Genomic DNA, 18,552 nt, shown 5'->3' on the forward strand with positions numbered 1-18,552 from the left:
ATTCTAACTTTTGACTCCTAGCCCCATGAAGCCACCAAAAGCAGTACTTAGTTTGTGAACACACCCAGGGCAAAAGCAGCTCTAAGTGTGTTCTGTTCATCACTCTGCAGTCTTCTTCAAAATGTTGGCTTGAAATGTCCTCACTATTTTGTTAGCTATTTGATGCTTTTAACTTAAAAAACATTTTTAAAAAAAATTTAGCCAGGCAATTTGAATTACCTGCTTCATTATTGGAAATGGATACTCTCTGGCTCTACAATTTTCTCTTAAAATTGGATAAAGTTTTAACCACTACCATTCCTCTAAACTGCTCCTGTGAAGGTCATCACAGAACCTCATGCTGCTAAATCCAGTAGCCTCTCTGTCTTAACTTTACCCAACTGGGACCCAGTTGATCCCTTCCTCTTCAGGCAAACATTTTCTTCACTCTACATGCATCTAGTTTTCCTCCTATCAGGTATAGCTTCTTCTTAGTTTTCTTTGCTGGTTCCTTCTCATTTCACTGATCTCCAAACATTGAAGAGCCCTAAGGCATAGTGTTTAGACCTCTTCGCTTTTCTTTCTCCACCTACTCTTTAGGGAGTCTTAAGCAGTCATAGGGCATTGGATGCTATTTATATGCAAGTAAATTCATAATTTTTACCCCTAGCCAGGACCCCTCTTTTTAACAGCCACCTTCCTCCTGGACATTCTTACTGATCCTTAACAGACATCTCAAATGAAACCTATCTAAAACTGAACTCCTGATCTTCTCCCTAAAACTTGCTTCTCCATCTCTATTACAGCAACCCCACACTTCCATCTGTTAGTCAAAAACCTTGTTAGAGTCATCCTCTATCCTTCTATTTCTCTCTTAACCCACATCCAATTATCATCACAAACTGCTGGCTCTACTTTAAAGCATAGCCAAAGACTCGATCATTTCTTATCACTTCCTCTGCCACCAACCCTAGGTCAACCCATCATCATCTCTTACCTGGGTTTTTTCAATGGCTTTTCAGTGGCTTCTTTTACACTTGTCTTCATTATATTTGCAATACATTAGCCAGAGTAATATTTTAAAAATCTAAGTCAAATCATATCATTTCTTTGCTGAAATACTTTTAATGGCTTCCCACCTTATTCAGAATAAAAGCTGGAGTCTTGAGAGTAGTCTATGAGATCCTATATAATCTGTTTTTTTGATATCTTTCTGACTTCATTTCCTACCACTTTCCTCTTACGCACTCTCTTTTAGTCACACTGGCCTTCTTGCTAATCCTAGAACACACTGAGGACGCTCATTCCCAGGGCCTTTGCAGGTGTTCTTTCTGCCTGGAAAGCTCTTTCCCTAGATTTCCTGTAGCTTGTACCCTTCGCTCCTTCTGATATTTCCCAAATGCCATGTTCTCAGACATGCCTTATCTACCTACTATATTTAAAACTAACCCCACTCCACTTTCTATCATATCCCCCTTCCCTGCCATTTTGTGTTTCCCTATAGCATTTACTGTCTCCTAGGGATGAAAATACTTTTGGGCATTAAAACCTTTCTGATACTTTGCAATCCATACCACTTAGCTATTTTTTCCTACAAGGAAGGCAGACCTTGAATTAGATTTTAGTCATTTGTATGCCTTAAAATGTCTTTTTTCCTTTCAATTCTATAGAATTGCAGTTTTATGCCTTCAAATATGGGAAAGAATCACTTAGAATTACTATAGGCAGTTGTAACTATAAATATCAGTTTAGTTTTTGTGGTAATCTAGGTCAAGAAATATCTATAGAAGTTAAGCATTTTATCAATATAAATAAAATGAATATTTTCATTGCACTTCTATTGGAAGTATGTGTTTTTGGACAAAAATGGGTGAGTGTGTGTGTGTGTGTGTGTGTTATGTGGCATATATGTATATAAGTTAAATAAAATATGGACTACTATTCACCCTACAGAAGGACATAACATGATTTTTTTTTTCAAATCAGCATATGTGTCACTGTGTTGGAAATAGAATTTTTAGTAAAAAATGGTAACTACTAATATTGATTGTACAGCTGACCACAGACCCAATAAAAATTAAAGTTAACTGCATGGAGCACTGGGTGTTATGCACAAACAATGAATCATGGAACACTTCATCTAAAACTAATGATGTAATGTATGGGGATTAACACAAGAATAAAAAAAAATTAAAGTTAAATGATGTATTGCAGCAGACAGGGTTCCCCTACTTATCATTAGATGATATAACTGTTCTACTTGCTTTAAAACTTTTCCTTGATGCTTCTACTCTAAATTCATTTTTGCACCTCTGGGTAATGGATTTGGGGTATCCCTGTAGGGACAAAAAATTCCAAGAATTAAATGATGCATTTAATTTCCATTTTGTGTAAAAACCATAATGTTAGGAGGCATGGTGGTAGGGGCTCTATTATATGTTTTTTCATGTTGCCACCTCTGGCGGACCTGACAGGTACTCCTGTTAGCCCAAAGGTCAGTCCTTTCTATTTTAATTTTTAACATGAATGTGATATGTTCCAGGCACAAAGTGTAAGCAAGTGATATAGTTAGGGTGGAATAGGAGAAACTGGGGATCAATAAGGCTTTGCAGAAGACATTTTTAATGTGAACTCTCAGAAAAGGATACTATGACTTCAGAGTTATGTCTCCCTCTAAGAGTATTTGTTTTTTTGAAAACACTAAAATGCCTTTTACAAGAGTTTTATCAAAATCATTATGATTTGAAATGAATACACTGTAAATCTCAAACACACTGAAATGATGAAATTGGACATCAGAGTTTGAAAAAACCAAGAACTTACCATCTGATACTTTGTGTTCACAGTTAAGCAAATCTTTACAGATTCGTGCTGGGTTATCTCGTGTGCCAAGAGGATTCTTGATGCTGTGCAGTAAATTGCTAAGGTAGTTCAGGGTTTTGAATATCTCTGCACTGTAGTCAATTAAAGTCACTTCGGTATTCTGGTAGCTCTGCCAAGTCATCATAGGAATCATATTAGCAAAAAAGCATAGAGTAGCCATTACCAGTATGTAATCCTCATGATCAACATGGACCAAGGCAGAAGAAAAATGTATTCTTGTTGTATGCAATGAGTTGGGAGTGGGGTGTAAAAAACAGTTTATATTTAAATATAGGCTTATGTGTAAGTTTTATTAATCTTGATCCTAAATAGGAGATTAAATTCACTCTAAAGGCCTAGTTTTCAAGCTAACACGAAACTTAACAATTATTATGGCTACTGTAGTATAATGCTTTAAAGAAAATCATACATTGAATAGAGTTTAAATAAGAAAAATGAGTAACAATGATAGATCCCATTTTAAGAAATGGCTAGGCTTCATTTAACTTCATTTTCTTCTACAGTATCTAATTCCTTATTAAAAAAATTCCTTAAACATATTACATTTTTGTTTTAAATGTTTTCCTTAAAAAACATTCCATGCATATATTTGTTTATTAAAAAATGCTTACTTTGTCCTTAAAAATAGTTTCATTATGTTCAATCTAAGTACAACCTTTGAGATAAAGCCACATTTTGGACTCTGAAAAAACTTTCTGTTTAATTTGTATATTGAGAGTGCCAATGTAAATAAAGCCAGATATATCACCTCCATCTGTAGGGCAGTATGTGATTCAATCAAGGCTTGAATAGCAGCATTGATATCCATTTGTTTCTGTGTAAAACAAAACCATTTGAGATTAGCACTAACATCAACACTGAGGACTCTAAAGTAAAGGCTGTAAATTCTGAAAGCAGTGCTATTAAAGTATACCAGACTTATTACCTGAAGAGGGTTTGTAACTCTTATGGTTAGACAGATCTTGCAAATTTTGCCTGGATATCTGAAAGGACAATATGCTGCCTTCATCCAAATCTCGAAAGTCTCCTAATTAAAACAGGACCAAAGTCTAGATCCCTCAAATGAAAAACTATTTGTCACTGCTACATAAAAACACATGCAAAAGTTACTCAAATGGAAGAAGAATGAAGTATGACCCCCTCAGTTAATAAATTGTAAGGTGAAGAATAAATAACTGTAGTAATTTATAACAGTTACATTCTTGGAAGGAAAATATAATAAAATACTACTGTTCTGAGGTAGTCACCACATTCGTCTAATCTGATACTTTTGCGGTCTTAAAAACAATTTCTGAAGTTGGAAAATGCACCATTTGTCCCAAAAGAAATAATACAGCATGAATCCAATCTCCTCCTGTATTTAATAAAAGATATTTTTAGAGAAGGGCTCAGCATAACCATTAGTAAAAGTCTTTTTGTATTTTATTTTTTAAAAAAGCTTGGATACTAAGAAGTATGAGTGGGGAGAAAGTTCTGTGAAATAGCATCTGTATCAACAAATCAAGCAATCTAATTTCTTTCAGAATGATTGTGCTGCTAAGATATCTTTTTACTTAGAGGGCCATACAATAAAAACGGTTTTCAACAGATCTCTCATAACTCATGGCTAGTAATTTGAAAAACTATTTAAAATGATGGGACAATCAATAAAATGCACTCTTCCTTGCCTCAACATGTGGTTTTCATATTGGAAAATAATTGAATCATTCTGTATATATATATACTGCCAAATACTGTGATACATATTGAGGACAAAACAGTACGCTAAAAAGAAAACTTCCCTTGTGAAGCTGAAGTTTAAGGGAGAGAAAGGCACTAACCAAATCTTAAAACTACGTACTTACAAATTGTGATATGTGCTAATGAAAGAAAAAAATGTGCTTGGACCCATAAAGAGATTAGGGGGTTTCAGTGAAATCTGGAGGAGAAGAGCTTTGGAAGGAGTAGGTCAGGGGAGGTTTCTTTGAAACAATGACATTTGATTTGAGATCTGAAGACTAAATAAGAATTTGGCTGGGGGGGTTGGGGGTGGTGGGATTTCCAGACAGAGTAATAGCCTTGCACAAAAGCTATCAGATAGAGAAACGTGGTCTATTCACAAAGCAGGAAGGATCAGCCTTTCTGGTTCTATGCAGAATAATTCTGACCAGCATTCCTGTGTGGATGAGCAGATTTTGTGCATGGGTCCCATAAAAATATGGACACTAAACATGGGCAACTGAATTAAGTACTAAATAGTAGCCACCTTTATATTTTCCAGTTGGTTTGTGAGTAGGGCTTTGATCTTAGAAAATCTAGCCTAAGCAGTTCCCAGACTCTTCAGCTCAAGACTTTTTGCACTTTTAAGTATTATTAAGGGCCTTAAAGAACTTTTATTCATGTGAGTTACAGCTTTTGATATTTACCACAGTGGAAATTAAAACACAAATTTTAAGATTATTTGTGTTAACTGCTTTAAAATAACCCATATGTTAATACAAATATTTTAATGAAAAATAACTGTATTTTCCAAAACAGAAAAGTGTGATAAGAATGGCACTGTTTTACATGTTTGTACATATCTTTAATGTCTGGATAGAAGATAGCTAGATTATCATATTTCTTTCAGTATTCAATCTGTTATGATACGTTATTTTAGTTGAAGTATATGAAGAAAATCTGGCCTTATAGAGATATATAGTTGGAAATAGGATTCTTTTATTTTTTGAAAAGATTTTTTTTTTTTTAAAGATTTTATTTATTTATTTGAGCCAGAGAGAATGAGAGAGAGGGAGAGAGCACATGAGAGGGGGTAGGGTCAGAGGGAGAAGCAGGCTCCCTGCCGAGCAGGGAGCCCGATGCGGGACTCGATCCAGGGACTCCAGGATCATGACCTGAGCCGAAGGCAGTAGCTTAACCAACTGAGCCACCCAGGCGCCCAAGATTTTATTTTTTTATTTGAGAGAGAGCATGCCCTGGCAAATAGAGGGAGGGGCAGAGGAGGAGAGAGAGGGACTAGCAGATACCACCCTGAGCATGGAACCCACGGTGGGCACATCCCACCACCCTGAGAGGAAATAGGATTATTTTAGTAACCTTTTCAAATAATTGTGGATATTCTTTGATACAACAGCAAAACTTGACAAATGATAGTTTAAGGGTTAGTTGAAATGTGAAATCTGAAATCAAGTCTATGAACTTTTTGTGCTTTTTATATTAAAATCTATTGCTCTATCTTAAACTGTGAAAGACTCATGTATCCATGATTTTGTTACCATCGTGCATTGCTTATTTAGAAAATACTGATTTATGGAATTAGGCAGATCTTCCAAATACTGACACATTTCATTATTAATATCACACAATTACTTTTGTTAACATCATCACCAATCTCACCAGAAAAATATAAGTACAGGGAAGCTATCAAGCACAGTGGTAAATGCAAGTTTTCCCGAATTTTTATTTTTGCTTGGCATCAACTTCTGTCAGTTTTCTTGAAATGACAGGCTCACTTAATTCATGTTTAAGGAAAATATCTGCCAAATACTCATGTCTGTATAACACTGTTAGTCTGTCAAGTAAATATGGTATTCTATGAAAAGAGCAGCTAGTTCAGTTTGAGGCAAACATTATACTTCAGTATGTAGCAGAAGCGTTCTTCTATATGTTATTCTATTTCATCACAGAGATTATTAAAAAGCTATATACTCAAGACTGGAGTATTTAGGAGACAGAAAAAACTGGAGTAATGACCTCCCAGAACTGTCTCTCTTATAAAAGCAATGAGAAAACTGGAAAAAATGTCAGAATGAAGATTTTCCAGGACTACAGAAATTAACAAAATGCTTGCAGCAATGTGGGGAGCATTTATTTAAGAAAAATAGCTGAATCTCATTAAGGGCAGTGAGCTTCATGTAACTTTAATTTGCCCCATTCCCATGTCTTCCTTCCTTTCTTTCTTTTTTCCCCCATGTCCTCCTTTTCAGTTCTGTAGTAGCTAAAAAATAACACCACATAATTACAGCAAAAACAAGAAGCCTAAAAGGCATGGGGGCGGGGGCGGGGCACGCAGAATGGTGTTGGAGTTGCTTCCAAGAGTCATTTCCAGTGAATTATCTGGAAGACACTACTAGCAAAGCTGTTTTTATTTTACCTGACTCATAGCTCATCCAATGCAAAATACCTTTTCTCTTGGAGCATTTTTCAAAAACATTTAGAGGGAATTGTTTAACTCTGTGGCTGTCTGGAGCATTGGAAAACAGTTGGGGCAAACAATAAGTTAACACAAAGCTTACAAGAAAAAGGTAGGGAATGAGATGTCCACAAAGACTCTGAAAATCTTTGACATATTTCTGGAAATCTAAAAGTCCATGTGCATATGTAAGGTTGTGCACATTCTTAGAAAATATCTGAGATGACCCTAAGTTCTCTCCTCTGGCTTTCAGTCTCTGTGAAATCAGGAAGTTAAAGCTAAGGTGTAGTTTTCAGTTGCCTGGCTAAACAATGAAGGGGTGCCCCAACATACACAGAGACATTTGGTAAAAACTGGGAGATTTACTGGTTCTTCCATTTAAGGAAATCTCTTTCCAATTGTTAGATGGCCACTAAGCTAATTGAGTAGACTTTAGTGGTCACACTTGTCAAAGAACACAGACTTTATAATATTCAGAAAAGTCACTAAACAAACAACAAGAAATAGCAACAAAAATAAACCCAGGGGCCGGGGGAAGCAATTTTATTTCTAGAAATGCCACATTACATTATTTACAATGCACAGTTTTCAACAAAACAACAACAAAAGACATGCAAATAAACATTAAAGTATGGCCCATAAGCAAACAAAAATGCAATCAATCGATAGACACTGCTCCTGAGGGAGCCCAGATGTTGTACTATGTAGACAAAGATATTTATTAGCTATTTTAGATATGTTCAGAAAACTAAAGGAAACCATGTCTATAGAACTAAAGGAAAATATGAAAAAGATATCTTATAAATAAAGAATATCAATTGCAAAAAAAATAGAAATTATGGAAAAGAACCAAATAGAAATTCTGCAGTTGGAAGGTACAAAAAAATGAAATGAAAATTTACTAGAGAGGCTCAACAGTAGATTTCAGTAACACAAGAATCAATGAACCTGAAGACAGGTTTATTGAGATTTTCCAGTCAGTAGAGTATACAGATAAAAGAGTGAAAAAAATGAACAGAGGCTCTGAAACTTATGGAACACCAACAAGAATAATAACATATGCATAATGGGAGTCTCAGAAAGGGAGAAGAGAGAAAAAGGAGCAGAAAGAATATTTCAAGAAATAATGGCTGTAAGACAGTGATGAAAGAAATTAAACAAGAAGACACAAACAAAAGGAAAGATATTCCATGCTTGGATTAAAAGAATTAATATTGTTAAAATGTCCATACTACCCAAAGCAATCTACAGAGTCATGCAATCCCTTAACAAAATTCCAATGGCACTTTTCACAGAAATAGAACAAACAATTCTAAAATTTTTATGGAATCACAAGAGACCTTGAATAGCCAAAGCAATCTTGAGAAAGAAGAACAAAGCTGGAGGTATCATGCTCCCTAATTTCAAACTATATTAAAATCTATAGTAATCAAAACAGTATGATATTGGCATTAAAGCTGACACATAGACCAATGGAACAGAATAGAGAACTCAGAAATAAATCCATGCTTATATGGCCAATTAATTTACAAGAAGGGAGCCAAAAATATACAATGGGGAAGGGGCAGTCTCTTCAATAAATGGTATTGGGAAAACAGGACAGCCACATGCGATAGGATGAAACTGGACCACTACCTTACCCATACACAAACATTAACTCAAAATGGATAAAGACTTGAAAAAAACACAGGTGGTAAGCTCCTCGATAACAGTTTTGGTGATAATTTTTTTTTTGGATTTGACAACGAAAGCAAAGGTAACAAAAAATATAAACAAGTGAGACCACATAAAACTAAAAAGCTTCTGCACAGCAAAAGAAACAATCAGCAAAATGAAAAGGCAACCTACTGAATGGGAGAAAATATTTGCAAATCATATAATCTGGTAAGGGGTTAATATCCAAAATATATAGAGAATTCATACAACTCAATAGCAAAAAAACCCAAAACAATCCAATTAAAAATTGGGCAGAAGATCTGAATTGACATTTTTTCCAAAGAAGACATACAAGTGGCCAACAGGTTTATGAAAAGGTGCTTAACATCACTAATCATCAGGGAGGTGCAAATCAAAACCACAATGAGCTATCACTTCACAACTGTTAGAATGGCTATTATCAAAAGATAAGAAATAACAAGTGTTGGAGAGGATGTGGAGAAAGGGAAGCTCTTGTACAGTGTTGTTGGAAATGTAAATTGGTAGAGCCACTGTGAAAAACAATATGGAGATTCCTCAAAAAAATAATAGAATTACCAAATGATCCAGCTAGTCTAATTCTGGGTATTTTTCTGAAGAATACAAAAATGCTAATTTGAAAACATATATGATTTCCTATGTTCACTGCAGCGTTATTTACAATAGACAAGAAATGGAAATAACCTAAACCACCTGAAACTAATACAATGTTATATGTCAATTATACCTCAATTATAAAAAAAGGAAGAGCTGAACATTTGATGAGAAACACTAACCTACAAATCCAAGAAGCTCAGCAAACTCCCCAGACACATCATAATCAAACTGTTGAAAGCTAAAGAAAAACAGAAAATTTTGAGAGCAGAAAGAGAGAAGACTCATTAGACCCAGGAGATCCTCAATGAGGTTAACAGATAAATTTTCATAAAAAATCATAAAGGCAAGAAGGCAGTGGAATGACACATTCAGAGTGTTGAAAGAAAAAGACTGTCAACCAAGAATTCTATATCCAACAAAACTATCCTTTGAAAATGAAGGAAAAATTAAAACATTCCTAGATAAACAAAAACGAAGAGAATTTATCACTAGCAAACCTTCCCTAGAAAGATAATAGAGGCAGTCCTTTAAATTGAAATTAAAGGCTACGAGGAAGAAACTTGAAACCAAATGAAGAAATAAAGAGTCCTCAACTCTATGGTCAACTAATCTTTGACAAATCAGGAAAAAATATCCAATGGAAAAAAGACAGTCTCTTCAATAAGTGGTGCTGGGAAAATTGGACAGTTACATATAGAAGAATGAAACTGGACCATTCCCTTACACTATACACGAGATAAACTCAAAATGGATGAAAGTCCTCAATGTGGGACAGGAATCCACCAAAATCCTAGAGGAGAACATAGGCAGTTACCTCTTCGACACTGGCCACAGTAATTTCTTTCAAGACATATCTCCAAAGGCAAGGGAAACAAAAGCAAAAATGAACTCTTGACTTCATCAAGATAAAAAGCTTCTGCACAGCAAAGGAAACAGTCAACAAAACTAAGAGGCAGCCCACAGAATGGGAGAAGATATTTGCAAATGACATTACAGATAAAGGGCTGATATCCAAGATCTATAAAGAACTTCTCAAACTCAACACTCAAAAAGCTAATAACCCAGTCAAAAAATGGGCAGAACACATGAACAAACACTTTTCAAAAGAAGACATACAAATGGCTAACAGACACATGAAAAAATGCTCAACATCACTAGCCATCAGGGAAATACAAATCAAAACCACAATGAGATACCACCTTACACCAGTTAGAATGGTAAGAATTAACAAAATAGGAAACAACAAATGTTGGCAAGGATGTGGAGAAAGGGGAACCCTCTTACACTGCTGGTGGGAATGAAAGCTAGTACAGCCACTCTGGATAACAGTATGGAGGTTCCTCAAGATGTTAAGAATAGAGCTACCCTACAATCCAGCAATTGCACTACTAGGTATTTACCCCAAAATACAGATGTAGTGAAAAGAAGGGGCATGTGCACCCCAGTGTTCATAGGAGCAATGTCCACAATAGCCAAACTGTGGAAGGAGCTGAGATGCCCTTCAACAGATGAATGGATAAAGAAGATGTGGTACATATACACAATAGATTATTCAGCTATCAGAAACGATGCATACCCACCATTTGCATAGACATGGATGGAACTGGAGGGGATTATGTTAAGTGAAGTAAGTCAAGCAGAAAGACAATTATCATATGGTTTCACTCATATGTGGAACATAAGCAATAACACGAGCACCATAGGGGAAGGGAGGGAAATCCAAAGGGGGAGAAATCAGAGAGGGAGATGAACCATGAGAGACTATGGACCCCGAGAATCAATCTGGGGGTTTCAGAGGGGAGGGGATTGGGGGGTAACAGGGTAATGGGTATTGAGGAGGGCACTTGCTGTGATGAACACTGCGTGTTATACTTAACTAATGAATCACTGAACACTACATCAAAAATTAATTATGTACTATACAGTGGTTAACTGAACATAAAAAAAAAAAGTATAGTTGAAGTCCAAAAAAAAAAAAAAAAGAGTACTGCTAAACATAGCTATACAGGTAAATAAAAAAGAGAATATAGATTCTAAATAGTCAAAATAATCCTGAAAAAGAAGAAAAGAGTTGAAGGCCTCACACTTCAATTTCAAAACTTACTACAAAGCTACAGTAATCAAAACAGTGGTACTATCATAAAGATAGACATAGACCAATTGACTAGAATAGAATCCAGGAGTAGACCTTCACACATACGGTCAAATGATTTTTGACCAAGGTGTCAAGAATTGGGAAAGAAGAGTCTTCAACAAATAGTGCTGGAAAATTTTGATATTCACATACAAAAGAATGAAGTTAGACCCTTACCTCACATCATATATAAAAATAAACTCAAAATAAATCAAAGACTTAAATAAAGGACTAAACCTATAAACCTCTTAGAAAAAACAGGGGAAAAACTTCATTACATTGGATTTGGCAATGGTTTCTTGGATATGACAGTAAAAGTAAGGCAAGAAAATACAGACAAATTGGACTACATCAGAATTAAAGACTGTGCAAAAGACACTATCAACAGAGTGAAAAGGCAACCCATGGAATGGAAGGAAATATTTGTGTCATATACTGGATAAGGGATTAATATCCACAGTATATAAAGAACTCCTACAACCTAACAACAACAAGCAACCCAATTCAAAAATGGGCAAAGGACTTGAATAGACATTTTCCAAAGAATATATATAACTCAATGAGGACATGAAAAGATGTTCAACCTCACTAATCATTAGGGAAATGCAAATCAAAACCACAAGTAGATACCACTTCACACCCATTAGGATGGGTGTTATAAAAAACAAACAAACAAACAAACTAGACTATATAAAGTGTTGGCAAGGATGTGGAGATACTGGAACCCTGTGCAGTGCTGGTGGGAATGTGTTAGGGTGCAGCTGCTATAAAAAAAAAACAGTAAAGCAGTACCTCAAAAAATTAAACATAGAATTACTATATGATCCAGCAATGCCACTTCTGGGTATGTACCAAAATGAATTGAAAGGAAAGACTCAAACAGATACGTGTACACCTATGTTCATAGCAGCATTATTCACAATAATCAAAAGATGGAAACAACTCAAATGTCCACCTGGATAAACCAGATGTATATATACAGACGATGGAATATTATTCAGCCTTAAAAAGGAAAGAAATTCCAACACACGCTGCAATGCAGATGAATCTTGAAGATATTATGCTAAGTGAAATAAGCCAGTCATAAAAGGTAAAATACTGTATGACTGTCACTTACATGATGTTCCTGGAGTAGTCAAATTAATAGAGACAGAAAGTAGAATGGTAGTTGCCAGATGCTGGGAAAGGAGGAATGGGGGAATTTTTATTTAATGGGTACGGAGCTTCAGTTTTGAAAGAGCAAAAAAGTTCTGGCGATGGATAGTGGAGATGGCTGCACAACACGTGAAGGTACTTAATGCTACTGAACTGTACACTTAAAATGGTTAAAATGATAAATTTATGTTATGTATATTTTACCAAAATTAACAACAATAATAAATAAATAAACAAACAAATAAATAAATATGCTCATTATCCCTTACACTCAACCATCCCACTGCTGGGAATTAGTCCTATGGATATTCTGCAAAATGATAAGCATGGGGACTGGACATTTGTACTGTTTGTATTAGTAAAAGATTGGAAACAAACATCCACCAACAGAGGACTTACATGTCTATTAAGTAAAATGACTATTTTTTAATTTTCTGTGAATGGGTGGCAGTGAAGAACACAGTGGCTTTTAGTAGATTAATAGTGTAGAGTATGTTTCTGAATGCATAGTAAGGTACCAGCAATTTTAAATGTTAACCCAATGAAAAAGGCTTTTATTCCCCCTCCCAATAGGCATTAGAAAGAAATGTCATAACACTTAGTCACTCATAAATTTTCTTGGCAGTACACGTATTTGTATAATTCCCAATATAGTCCCAAAGCCTAGCTCATGCCTGGCACATAGTAGGCATTCAATTTGTTGAAATTATTAATGTTTTCCCAAGGATAGTCTTTAGTGAGGGCAGGCTGAGAGAGACTATTAAGAGGATTTGCTGGGGGAAGACTTTCAGCAAATCTAAGTGCCCACATCTGAGTGTAAAACTCTCATTAGGTGCAGTGAAGGAATCCGAAAGCAGAAGCTCCCTCCTTGTGCTCTTGTTAGAGAGAACACGTTCTCACATGAAAATCCCTTAAAGTTTATAAACATGAACATAAAATAGAATATAGAGAATAAGAAGTAATCAGATTGTTGGCACTAATGAGGGGAATTAGGATTCATTATACCTTGGGGGAATGAAATCTTCATAATTCTTCCCCAGCTTATTTGAATAACATTTAGATCTAATCTGAGCACTCTAGTATTTTGAGGAACAGTGTTATTTTTAAGGTTTCTGAAGTCTTAAGATCACTGGATAGGGTAAACATTGATGGGATAAGAACTGATTTCAGGTCATACCCCTCTCCACAGTGGAAGTAAACCGCTTGTCCTAGGGAACCAGGACTATGCCAGCAGCTGCAACCTCTATATTCACCAATCCAGGTTTCACAGTTGACCCTCTAATTGGAGTAAATCAGTTGAATACTCCTTATCTCATTTAATTATTTTTAATGATTACTGTTTCCACCCCCCCACTCTAACACACATACTCATCTTGTTCTTCCCTGCTCCCCACCAATCATTTTTGGTTAACTTTGACAGCCTGTTGTAGATTTGTTAGTTTCTAAATATTTTACCATGTGTGCTGAGGTCTGGCCATCACTGTGATAATATCCTCAAACCCAAAAGCACCATCAATATATATTCCTTTTCCTGAAACACTTTTTAGCTATTCCTCTTTAGGAACTTGGGCACGTTACTTTACTTCCATAGGTATTAAGAAAAGGGAGTTAAACTGGATTCGAGGTTTTCAAACTTATCTTGACCCATAGCAAGAAATATATTTTTACTTCATGATAAGGCTCACCCAAAAATACATACATTTAACTGAAAAGTTTTACAAAACCATATTTATTCTTACTAGGGTTGATATACTGAATTTTTTTTTGCTTTTTTAATTGAAATAAAACTCACATAAAATCCACCATCTTAACCATTTTTTAAAGTGTACAATTCAGTTGCTTTTAGTAATTCACTATGTTGTGTAGCCATTATCACTACTTAATTTTGGAATATTTCCATCACCTCTAAAAGAAACCTCATACCCATCAAGCAGTCACTCCCTGTATTTTTTTCTTCTTTCATTTAATTTCATTTTGAAAGAATTCTGAATAAGACTCACTAAACTGTTCCAATCCATGAGCATGGAATGTTTTTCCATCTCTTTGTGTCTTCCTCAATTTCTTTCATAAGTGTTCTGTAGTTTCTAGAGCATAGATCCTTTACCTCTTTGGTTAGGTTTATTCCTATGTATCTTATGGTTTCTGGAGCTGTTGTAAATGGAATTGATACCTTAATTTCTCTTTCTTCAGTTACACTGTTAGTGTATAGAAATGCAACTGATTTCTGTGCATTGATTTTGTATCCTGAAACGTTGCCGAATTGCTGTATGAGTTCTAATAACTTGGGGATGGAGTCTTTTGGGCTTTCCACATAAAGTATCATGTCATCTGCGAAGAGAGAGAGTTTGACTTCTTCTTTGCCAACGTGGATGCCTTTTATTTCTTTTTGTTGTCTGATTGCTGAGGCTAGGACTTCTAGTACTATGTTGAACAATAATGGTTAGAGTGGGTATCCTTGTCGTGTTCCTGACTTTAAGAGAAAAGCTCTCAGTTTTCCCCCATTGAGAATGATATTCGTGTGGGCTTTTCATAGATGGCTTTTATGATGTTAAGGTATGTTCCCTCTATCCCTGTACTTTGAAGAGCTTTATTTTATTTATTTATTTATTTTAAAGATTCTATTTATTTGACAGAGAGAGAGACAGACAGTGAGAGAGGGAACACAAGCAGGGGGAGTGGGAGAGGGAGAAGCAGGCTCCCCGCCTAGCAGGGAGCCCGATGTGGGGCTCGATCCCAGGACCCTGGGACCACGACCTGAGCCGAAGGCAGACGCTTAATGAATGAACCACCCAGGCGCCCTGAAGATTTTTAATCAGGAAAGGATGTTGTATTATTTTGTCAAATGCTTTTTTAAGAAAAAAGAATCACTAATGAGTCACAAGTCAGTCTCAAATAATGGCTAAATAAATTACTAAGAGAACGTCTATCTCTAATTCTATGATCCTATTCCATTCTAGACATTATTTCCCTCCAAGTGAAATATTCTATCTTGGAGGATTCCCACTGAAATTTTCCAAGAGATGCAACTTGCTTTTTAGACTCATTTATTCATACATTCAACACTTATTAAAAGCTTGGATGGAAAAGAAATTAAAAAAATAGAGAGTTCACAATCTCATAATAGAAAGAGACTGGCATGAAAATGATTATCAATACGAAGGGGAAGTTCTACCTTGCAGTGTGATGAGAAGGAATTAGGAAGAATTTCAAAGAAGATATGATCATAAGTTGACCTTAGAAAAAATATATAGGTATTTTCTCATTGACATTTAGACTCCTTCTCAGGGTTACACTGCCGCCTTCCTACCATGGCCTGTGCAAGTCCCAGGAAGATAATATAAGGAAACTAGCTTTCATACTGACCAAGAGGAAGGAAGACAAAAAGGAAAGAAAGGAAGAAAAGAAGGAAATAAAGAAACTAAAATTTATTAAGTATCTACAATGTGACAAGCACATATATTTTCTTATTTAATCCTAATAATTCCTCAAAGTATATATTCTTATCCACGTTTTGTTCAGAGCAAAAATCTCTCATACTACTTCATTTTGGCTGTATAGGAACACATACAAACATTTTTCAAGTGAGACAGGGCTATGGTGCCACAAAGTTTGGTATTTCAGTGTGAAAACTTTCACTAAACACCTCTAATTTGCCAGTGATCTTTTAGGACTTATATCAAAGTCATTATAAAGTGAGAAGAAAACTGATGAAGGTATTTGTAACCCATGCTTTGTGGAGAGCTAGCAGGGAAGGAGGACCAGAAGTAGAGAATACTTTAAGATTAGAGACAGGCATTCCTACTGATGCTCATGCCAGGGAAGGTTTCAATCCCCCAGTCAGATGGCCAGAAACGGGGAGTAATTTTTAAAAATCATGGGCAATGAAACTCCTGTTTCCAAGGATATAATCTTCCTGTGGCCTCTTGCTTGAGAGTTATTCTTTGCCCTGATGAAAAGCTAAAAGGAATGAAGCATTTCTGGCCTGCTGAGAATAGACCACAGTGATCCACCTGCTAGAACTGTCAAAGATCCAAACAATACTAGAGCAGCATGTAGAAATAAGTAAGGCAGAAAGCATAGGACTAGGCCTTGTTTAGGATAATACAGCCAATGGTGGATCTTTTTTAGGCAGGAAATCTGAACAAGGACCATTGTATTTGACCAGGCTGCTGTAAGAGTGGGGCAGGGGTGAAGGTTGGGGATGGAAGGAGACCTCTTGCAGGAAAAAGGAAGACAAATAGATTATTGAGTATGAGAGTGAATTCAAAGCATGTGGGGAACCAAACTTGGAACTTTAGAGTCCAGGAGATAACAGCTGAGAATGAGGCAACAGAAACATTGCTTCAAAGATAAGGATAGAAAAAAAAAAGAAAAAAGATAAGGGTAGAGAGCTCTGGGTTGTCATAGGTAACAAGCAAATACATAAATCTGAGGGCTTCTACAGCCACCAGCAACTGAGAAGGATTCACGTAAGGCCTAAGAAGTGGGTTACTGTTTGGTAGAAAAAGAACATTTAAAAAAGGAGAGCCAGAACTCAGAAGCAGGGAGAAATGGAAGGAGTTCGTATTTTTTTGAGCACCTATTATGTCAGGTACTGTGCTGTGTGCTTTACTTCTTATTTAAAACTCATGGGACACCTGGGTACTTCAGTTGGCTGAGCATCCAACTCTTGATTTTAGCTCAGGTCATGATCCCAGGGTCATGGGATTGAGCCCCGGGTTGGGCTCCCCCCCTCAGTGGGGAGTCTGCTTAAGATTCTCTGTCTCCTTCTGCCCCCTACCACTCTCTCTCTCTCAAATAAATAAACAAATGTTAAAAAAGTAAAATAAAAACTCAAATCCACCCAAGAAAGTAAGAGACCATTCCCATTTTATAGACAAGAAGTCTGGGGTTTAGATTTTGTTACTGTAGTTGGGAAGACTCTATATCGGATTAGCAAAAAGAACAGAGGTAGGGGGGCGCCTGAGTGGCTCAGTCGTTAAGCGCCTGCCTTCGGCTCAGGTCATGATCCCAGGGTCCTGAGATCGAGCCCCGCATCGCGCTCCCTGCTCCGTGGGAAGCCTGCTTCTCCCTCTCCCACTCCCTCTGCTTGTGTTCCCTCTTTCGCTGTGTCTCTCTCTGTCAAATAAATAAATAAAATCTTTAAAAAAAAAAAAAAAAAGAACAGAGGTAGGGAGGAGAAACACCTTTTAACAGGGAATTAGAAGAAGCTTTAAAAAGCTTTAATGTAATATACTAAGATAAAGTAAACAAAACCAAGAAAACTTACCCTTGGGCCTGGTGCTCCAGGTGGACCCTATAACATAACAAATTTTAATTTTTCAGTAGAGATCTCAAACCAGGCAAGCATATAAGCATCAATGTAAACAGATATAAATGTAAATAAACTCACTGGAGGCCCTGGTTGACCTCTTGGCCCTTGGGGACCCTAGAAAAAATGGAGACAAAGCACAGTATGTATATCTTATGCTTTCAGTTTGGTATAAACAAGACAACTAAGATTCAACCTCTACCACTGCCTTTCCTGTGAGGCAGGTCATAAGATTCAAAGTTGCTTTACTATATTGAAGTTATATGCTCTTTTTATTCAACTTTCACACACATTCATGAACAAGCTGGATATTTCATGTTTTATTGATATTACTAGGAACTGAATTTATTCGTTTTAATAAACAATTATAAATGTAACATTTAAAAAAGTTAATACTGCTTAAGTATGTTTTTCCTGTTATTTCTATCTACCATCCACCTTATCAGCAAAGATGGAAACTTTCATGTTCTTAGACACCTCCTTTTCCATCAACATCCACCTATAATTTGGCTACCTACTACTATTGAATTGACCTCCAAATCTCTCCAAAATACTACTTCTCCGTCTTCACAGCAACTGTCGTAGTTTAGTGTTAATCATGTGTTATACACTGAATGTTTGTGTGGG

At 36.1% G+C, this 18,552-nt stretch overlaps 1 protein-coding gene across 1 annotated transcript in view; it reads right to left on the minus strand.

Annotated features, from left to right (window-relative positions):
- The window catches only part of COL24A1 (collagen type XXIV alpha 1 chain), a 358,042-nt gene that overhangs the window by 12,123 nt on the left and 327,367 nt on the right, over positions 1 to 18,552 (minus strand). Inside the window, exons 53-56 of the mRNA XM_081817091.1 lie at positions 18,007 to 18,042; positions 17,884 to 17,910; positions 3,611 to 3,676; positions 2,803 to 2,971 (exon numbers count right to left, since the gene is read on the minus strand). Of these exons, the coding sequence (XP_081673217.1) occupies positions 2,803 to 2,971; positions 3,611 to 3,676; positions 17,884 to 17,910; positions 18,007 to 18,042 (298 nt within the window). The remainder of the gene's footprint in view (positions 1 to 2,802; positions 2,972 to 3,610; positions 3,677 to 17,883; positions 17,911 to 18,006; positions 18,043 to 18,552) is intronic.

The sequence above is a fragment of the Leptonychotes weddellii genome, chromosome 4 (assembly GCF_054177405.1).
Source record: "Leptonychotes weddellii isolate Sample4059 chromosome 4, ASM5417740v2, whole genome shotgun sequence".
Lineage (NCBI taxonomy): Eukaryota > Metazoa > Chordata > Mammalia > Carnivora > Phocidae > Leptonychotes > Leptonychotes weddellii.